General features: G+C 51.0%; 1 protein-coding gene across 1 annotated transcript in view; it reads right to left on the reverse strand.

Moving 5' to 3' along the window:
• EN2 (engrailed homeobox 2) overlaps positions 1-7,416 on the reverse strand; it is a 13,146-nt gene extending 5,730 nt beyond the window's left edge. Inside the window, exon 1 of the mRNA XM_004702494.2 lies at positions 7,325-7,416. Coding sequence (XP_004702551.1) covers positions 7,325-7,416 — 92 coding nt within the window. The remainder of the gene's footprint in view (positions 1-7,324) is intronic.
• Between the last annotated feature and the right edge of the window lie 150 nt (positions 7,417-7,566).

Here is a 7,566-nt window from a genome sequence, read left to right on the forward strand (position 1 = left end):
CCACACCGGCCGCTGCCTCCTGGCGCACGCGGGCTGGGGGAATTTGGAGGCCACTTAGCAGAGCCTGAAACACTTTCACTCTGGATTTTTGTTCTTATTTTTAATAGAGACCCCTGGAGTGACGTCGCGGGCCGGTCTCCTGGACACGTGCCTCGGGCCAATGGCCAAGGCGCGGTGCGCCCACGTGATCCACGGACCGCCGATCACTGACAGGAGCGGCCTGGGCCCCTCCCTCACAGCCCCACTCCTCCCCCCTCTTAAAGCGGCCGCTTCCTCGCGGAGCCCTGGTGCAGGGTGATGAGGTTTGCAAGCGGAGTGAGCTCCCCACCGCAGGGAGACTACGACCACGTCCCCTCCGCTCGCTTTCGCTCCCTCACGAAAAGGCTGGTTTGTGCCTTGAGAAAGCACAGCCCCAGCTCTGCCAAGCCACTCTGCCGTGTATAGATGTCCGCGCTACAAGATTGATATTTGTAACAATTCCGTCTTGTTTACCGTAGGGAAAATCCCATAATTCCTTGCACAAGATGCATAAATAATATTAAATGAGGTGCCGAGATACAAAGGGACGTTTGTTGCCTGTCTTACTTGCCGTTGGAGAGGGCAATTGTCACTTACATTTGACTTTGGTAACCTAGGCAGCCTCTTCTCTTAAACGTAGAGGTGTGGAGCAGGACATTCCTCCTGTAGACACTTATTGTAAGTTGTGTGTGTGTTGAGAGTGTGTGTGTGTGTGTGTGTGTGTGCGCGCGCGCGCGCGTGCCGAGAGAGGAGTGAGAGGAGTGCATATGGTAACATTCTACCCAATGATGACGATCTTCATGAAACATTTATATGGATCCGGAAGGGTGTCAGAATATCGTTAGGGCCTCCGTTTGGGGAAAGGAGAAATACAGAAGCTTAGTGCGTTGTAACCTAATCTTTATGGAAACAAGAGGACGGTTAACCTTACAGCCAAATGCACCCGCGGGCAGTTGCTGCCCCTTCCACCATTCGACCCTGCCCCCGCCTCTCTACCCAGATTCTGAGGCTGTCAGAACGCTCATTTCATTTTCTTTGTTTTAAAATCCTTTCAATTGCTTTTTGCAAAGGAGCAGGCCCCGTTTGAAAGAGTCATGAGCCAAACAGGAGAAGAGTGTGGAAACGGATAGCTAATAATCCCAAAGTGCTTCTGCCTTCCTCTAGGAACCCCGTTCTCAACTTCTTTTTCCGTGGCCACCAGAACATCCAACAAGAAGTCCTGTGTCCTCTTCCACCCTTCCTTGTTTCTCCTCTCACGTGCTGTTTTCTCTTCCCTACCAAGCTATTCCACTGTCAAAAATTCCTGTTCGCACCTAGGGGCTAGCTCATTATTTCAAACGTTATTTTAACATAATTTGTGAACTCCAAGAACCACCACAAAGGGCAACTCTGAAGGTGAGGGCGTGCCCAAACAATGAAAACAGACTGCGTGGGAAGAGGAAAGATAACCCCAGATGACCCTGCTCGTGGCTGGCCTGGGACGGATGTGGCGGTCCTGGGGTGCAGTGGCTTGGCTGAAAGAGATGGGGAGCAGCCGGGGATGGCATCAGACCGCAGGTGCGGGCCTAACCAACAAAGCTCGGAGATGTCAGGCTAGGAAAGAATGAAGGTGGAGCCCCGTGAGAAACTCCTCCTCCCAGCCTGGCAGGCCAGGCAGGCCATTTCTGAGGTGTCAAGGTTACACCCTAGACAGGTTGGGCTCTTCTTTGGTTCACACCTCTACTCCCTACTGCAGCTCAGGCCCCACCTTCTTCCAGCCCCTGGGCATCCAGGGACTTGGAGGAGGACTAGAAGCAGCATTTCCAAGACTTTGCTCAAAGGGAAATTAGTATGTGGAGGAGGAGGAGGGGGAAGGGTCTGGAGAAAGGTACTGGCCAGGTAATGCTGAGGCTAAAGGTGGTTGGACTGTGGGTTGCTGGAAAATAGTAGAGCCAGGCAACTCAGTGGGATAGCACAGCATTCTGAAGCCCAAGGGGCGTGTGGAGGGTGGTGGGGAGGATGCTTTCCCTTCCTCTGTGCCCCTCAGGCACTTCTTTGGCTGACTCACATCTCTCTCCCTTCTCCACCCCTCCTCCCCCAAAAGGAGGAGTCCTCACCAAATTATCTGCTGGGGGCAATACTCTGAACCTCAAAAACAAACAAAAACTCTCCCCCAGAGAGTCCCACTGTCCCTGGGAAAATAGGGTTGTGTTGTGGGGTTGGGTAGATGGTTTGCCGAAGCCCTTTTATGATTTGGGGGAGAATGTCCTGCAACGCCTGGAAAGAACTAGTTTTAATTAAGTAGGCAAGGAACCTTGTGGTGTCATGGTTAAGCTAACTCAAACACAGTTAACTCAAAAGCTGATTGTTCAAACCTCCCAGAAGTTTCACTGGAGAAAAAAACTACCTATCTGCTTCCTTAAAGAACTTCCCTTGAGGCAGTTTTATCCTATCCCCGCCCCCCCCCCCAAGAATCCACTTTCACTGTATATTTAACACAACAACAGCCAGTATTTAAGGCTTCTGAATGCCCGTAGGTAGTGGGAGGACTCAGGCCTTTGACTTCCAGGGAAGCCCTTACTAGGCTTATTTCTGTAACTCTCCCTTGAAATTCATTCGTTCATCTCCTGAGAGGTAGGTTTGGATTTTTTTGAAGTGGGGAGCAGCATCTATGATTGCCCTAGCATGGAAGTGGCCCAAGGAGTAGCTTCTGCAGCCTTTCTTCCAGCCTCCCAAATTCACACTTAGGGCTGCAGCACAGAACTCTGAAAAGCAGCTTGTGCCGCCCAAACATACCTACCCCATTTGTCTGCACCCAGGTCTCCCAGGCTCAGCTGGCTAGGAAGAAGAAAGAGCATCCCACAGAAGCCAGGGACTTTGGTTAGTGACTTGGAGGAGGGTGGGAGAAGGGAAAAGGAGAGAAATAATTCGAGGAGGAGGCCACCCAAAGAGGGCCCAAACAAAAATGAATTCTAGAAAGAGGGCTCCTCAGAGTGGGCACTTCTCAAAGGGGTAGGAGTTGGGGAGATCTGGGCCCAACGTGCAGAAAGTACTTTGCCCCACGGGTTCCACCGAGCTACTCAGGATTCGGACCCAGAGACCCGGTATAGGATTTCTCAGGTTGTAAATCTTTACACGAGCAGACAGTCCCACTATTCTCTTATGGGCCCCAGGGGCTAGAGGTGAGAGGACTACTGAATCTTAGAAACACAGAAATCACCTCAAATTGGACATCCCTAAAATGTTTGCGAACCCATAGGGGTTGGAAGCCCAGGATCTCCCTCCTCACCCCACCTGGATTGCATTTTCAAGTCTTGCGGGGGGCGGTGTCCATGGTCAGCGGGGTGCTGAGATGCGCGCTGGACGCCCAGTCCTGCGCTGCAGCGGGCCTGGCTGCCGCCCTTGGCCGCCTGCCCCACGCGCCCGAGGCTGTTTTCAGTCGGTGGCAGGGAGCAAGCCGGCCCTGGACCTGGGGTTCGCCCCAAACGTGAAGCGAGGCCTGCGCTGTGAAATCCGGTCCCCTCTATTCTTCCTGGGACCAAGCGCCTGTCGCCGAAGCACCCGCTTCCAGAGTACTGTCCTCCATACTCCGGGGGGGGGATAGGGGGGTAGCGGCCGAAGGCCCAGCAGGCCGAGCCGCCCGGGGGAGCAGAGGCGCCGGGGTGGGATGAACTCGCCGCCTCCGCCTTGGCTTCGTAGTGCAAACCCTCTGGCGGCTGGGCGCTAGGGCTCCGAGCGAGCACGCGGGCGCTCAGGCCTGTCAGGTGCCTGCTAGCGGATGCACCCCTACTCCGCCCCCCGTTTATTTTTCTTAAAACGAAGAGGGAGGAGGCGACCTCCGGGCCCCCTCTGCGTCCTCCACGCTTCCCTCGCACCTCTCGGTGGCAGGGAAGACTCAGAAATAACGAAAGCCGCCCGCGCACCTCTCGCTGGCCGGGCGCGGCGGCCGCTCCGTGGGGAGAGGTGCCCAGAAATTCTGTGGGCGGGGGTAGGGGGAGCGTCCCAGGCAACATCGATCGCCAGCATTCCGGGCCCGGCCGCTGAGGGTCACGTCCTGCCCAGCGGCGCCTGGCCTGCAGACAAAGGCCGAAAGGACAACGCGGAGGAGGCGGAGGGTCGAGACCGGCTGGGGAGCGCAGACACTGAGGTGCGCCTCCGCTCACCTCCAAGTCCACGAGGAGCTGAGTTGGGGAACCGAGTCCGAACAACCCCTAGAAGGAAGTGGTTATAGCAACCGCGGCGAGCCTGGAGGGAGGTCCTAAAGGGTCCTAGGGATTGGGGCTCAGAGGCCTACACTGGTATAAGCTCCTGTCTTAGCACCTCGCAAAGAGAATGGCCTGGAAGTTGGCAGATGCTGTCCTGGCTCCGCTGGAGGAAGGGAGGAGAGGTAGCCTGTGTACAGCAAAAGCTCTATCGTGTTTGGGAGGGGGGTGAATGAGGCACAGGCAGGGCTGCCTTCTAGTCTGGGCCCAAGTGCAACCTTGGGGTGAAGGGTAGGGGGACTGGGGAGGGGACCTTATGTCTAAGTTTTCAGAACTGGAGACTAAAGATGAAGAAACTGCCCGACTATGTTTCTCCTACAACAGTCACCTCTAAAATATAACCCCAGCATTCTCTCTACTTGAGCTAATAATTCCCATACTCCCAGAAACTTTTCTCCTTTGGTCAGCTCTGGGCTTTCTCTTGGCTTCAGATGACCTGATGCATTGGGAATCACCTGGCACCTTTAGGGTCCTCTTCCTGGTCTCTGACCCTGTTGACTGTTCTCAGTCTTAGTAGAATTCAAACCAAGATGGAAGGTGGGCACACTTTAACTGGAGGCCAGCAGCCAGGGATGGATTACTAAAAAATCAAGGTAAGCATGGGCTTACTTCTTCGTACTTACTTCTGTGTAGTGAACAATTTCACATAAATTTCCACCACACCAAAGATGTGAAACTAGGTGCTCTGTCTCTGTCTGGGATGGTAAATTTTAGAAGAGACTTTGGATCTATTTGGTGCTGTGGGGTTGAAATTAAGACAATTAAGATAGACACTAGTCATACCTAGAAGTGGAATCTTTAATGTGGTAGAAAACTGTGAAATTGTTCACTAAAGATAAGTAGGAAGAACGAGTATGTCTGTGCTTACCTGGCATATAAGGCAATCTATCACTGACAACCACCATGTCTTCACCAAAGTGACTCACACCTTGGCATCTGGTGTGTTAGGGCTAGAGAAGCCCTTGTGGAAGTTACGTTTAGGAGTCATCTAGATTGTTCCATTATGTAATGTCTCTCCTGCAATGGAAATATCCCTGCAGAATTATAGTAAACCAGTAGAAAGCAGTACATTCCAGGCATTCTAGAGGCAAGCAAATAAAATTGCTTTGTTAAAGGAATCTGTAGAATACCAGCCATAGCTTCAGCTGGCTAAGAATACCATAACAGGAAGGAAAACTAGAAAAAAGGGATAATGAGCTAAAAACATTTACTATTCACACCAATTTTACAATCCTTTACAAATGGTGGAAGAAATACTAGCATCTACCCACTGTCTTCCTTTTGACCTTTGGAAAGAAAACAAGATCTTCAAAAGGATTTCTTAAACACCTGCTTCACCTTAATAGAACTTCTTTTCTCCCCCCTAAATGGCCTCAGTAATCATAGAAGCAAACTTAACATAAACTCATGCATGCCAACTTTTCAGTAATTTTAGAAACAGGATCTGAGTGGCTAGAAGATTTCCAGAAGTTTCAGAAACTACGTGTTTAACTTAAACCATCTGGAGTCAGCCCCACCAAATTATGTAAAGCTAGCTGCACAAGTAGTTTATCAGTCTAGGTTTTAGACAAAAAAGAAAATATATAAATGAACACCTCCCCCACCCCTGGAAATCAACAACCAATTAGTGCTTAACTGGGGGAAACTGACATAAAGAGAGAGATTGGTTAATTTGGAAAAAACTTTTAAGAACATTTAATATTAAGGTCATGACATTGATTTCCATCTTTCCTTTATAAAATAGGCATATATCTATCTAGTTTGAGGTAAAAGGGCAGAACTAAATTGTGGTATAAATGAAAGCATTCTCTAAAACCGACTATTTGTCAATTACACAGAGGTCAATAAAGTTAGTAATTCAAGGTGAGTACCTTTCATTTCTGTACATGCTTATAGGCACAGCATTGTTGATGTTTTTGCTTGCTTTTCAGCGAGGTACCCACATACCTGATCCATTCCTAGTTGGTTGTCTAATTATGTCTATTTGAAACAGTGGTTTACAAATTTAAAAAATTTTTAATGAATGCACACACTAGGCTGTGGCATTATGGCCACACCTGCGTGTAAAGTGACACAAAGACCCAACTACCTCTCTTTGGACTCGCTCCTTCAGTTTCCATAAGGGATGGCAAAATCCCCTCCCTTCCTCTCACTGGGCTGGCCTCTCTCCATTCTTTTATCCATTTAAGGAAAAGTCCAGCTAAGCAATATTTTAAAGTTAAGGCACACTGTAGAAATGTACTCTTGCTCCCCCACCCCCAAACTGGTCCCCTTTCCCAGTCCGTCTGACAAATATCCCTTTCTCTTCGGACAGCCTCTCCGTGTTACATTTTATTTTATGGAGTTTCAGAAGTTTGGGTGTGTGTCAGACGAGTTAATCCCCTAAGACATAACAGCCTCAGTGGTGACTAAAGTGCAGCAACCCTATACCACTTGCAGCATTAACACAGACCAGGAAAAGAGAAACGGGATACGCACAAGGATTTCCCACATATGTAGCTAATTCCCTTAAATGCCTCGGGATTTACACCTCTCTATGCAGCGGGAGTGAGAAACGCGGACTGTTCTAATTAACTGCCTGCTTTTGTAGCTCTCAGTTTGCATTAGCGAGGACTAACTTAGACCGCCGCTCACTCGCAGAGGTCCCGGACCGCGCCCGGTCAGGTAGGCCAGGGGCTCTGAGTTCGCTACCAGCCCAGACGCGGGGGGGTTAGCACAGAGGTGTGGCAGACTCGCTCCGAGAGAAAAGCGTGGTTTCCCCAAGCAAAACCCCACACGGTGTGTGACCCTTAGATGTGTCTGTCTTATTTTGTGTTGACGCGTTCAGCTGCTCCTGGCTCAGCGGGACACGTCCACAGTCACCCTGAAAAACCTCAGGCTGGAAAACCAGTCTGAGATCAAGTCGCGTTCAGTTTGATTTCTCTCTCGGGAGAGCGGTGGCCAGAATGAATTTCGGATCGAGAATAAGATCTTCAAAGAAGTGAGCGTCTGCCAGGGGCCGAGACTGAGCCAAAATGCAAACTTGTCTTCCTTTGGGCCTGGGCAAGAACACCCCCTCACCCCGCACCGCCCCCCCGCCACCTCCCCTCCCACCCCACCACTTCCCGTGAACAACTTTTGGAAAACAAAACCCAGAGAAGAAAGCGGCGATGCCCATCTGCAGGCAGAGGCACTAAACCCGGGCGCGCGGAGAGCTCCCTCCTCGGGAAAGGAGGCGCCTCGCATTGCAGTTCCAGGATCCCTGGGGAGATGGGCTGGATTTCGGGGCGCCCCTTCCTAGCCTCCCTAGGCTCTCTAGGTGGGTAGA

This window comes from Echinops telfairi, unplaced genomic scaffold, assembly GCF_000313985.2.
Source record: "Echinops telfairi isolate 266 unplaced genomic scaffold, ASM31398v2 ScPeMD7_31;HRSCAF=116, whole genome shotgun sequence".
Taxonomy (NCBI): Eukaryota; Metazoa; Chordata; class Mammalia; order Afrosoricida; family Tenrecidae; genus Echinops; species Echinops telfairi.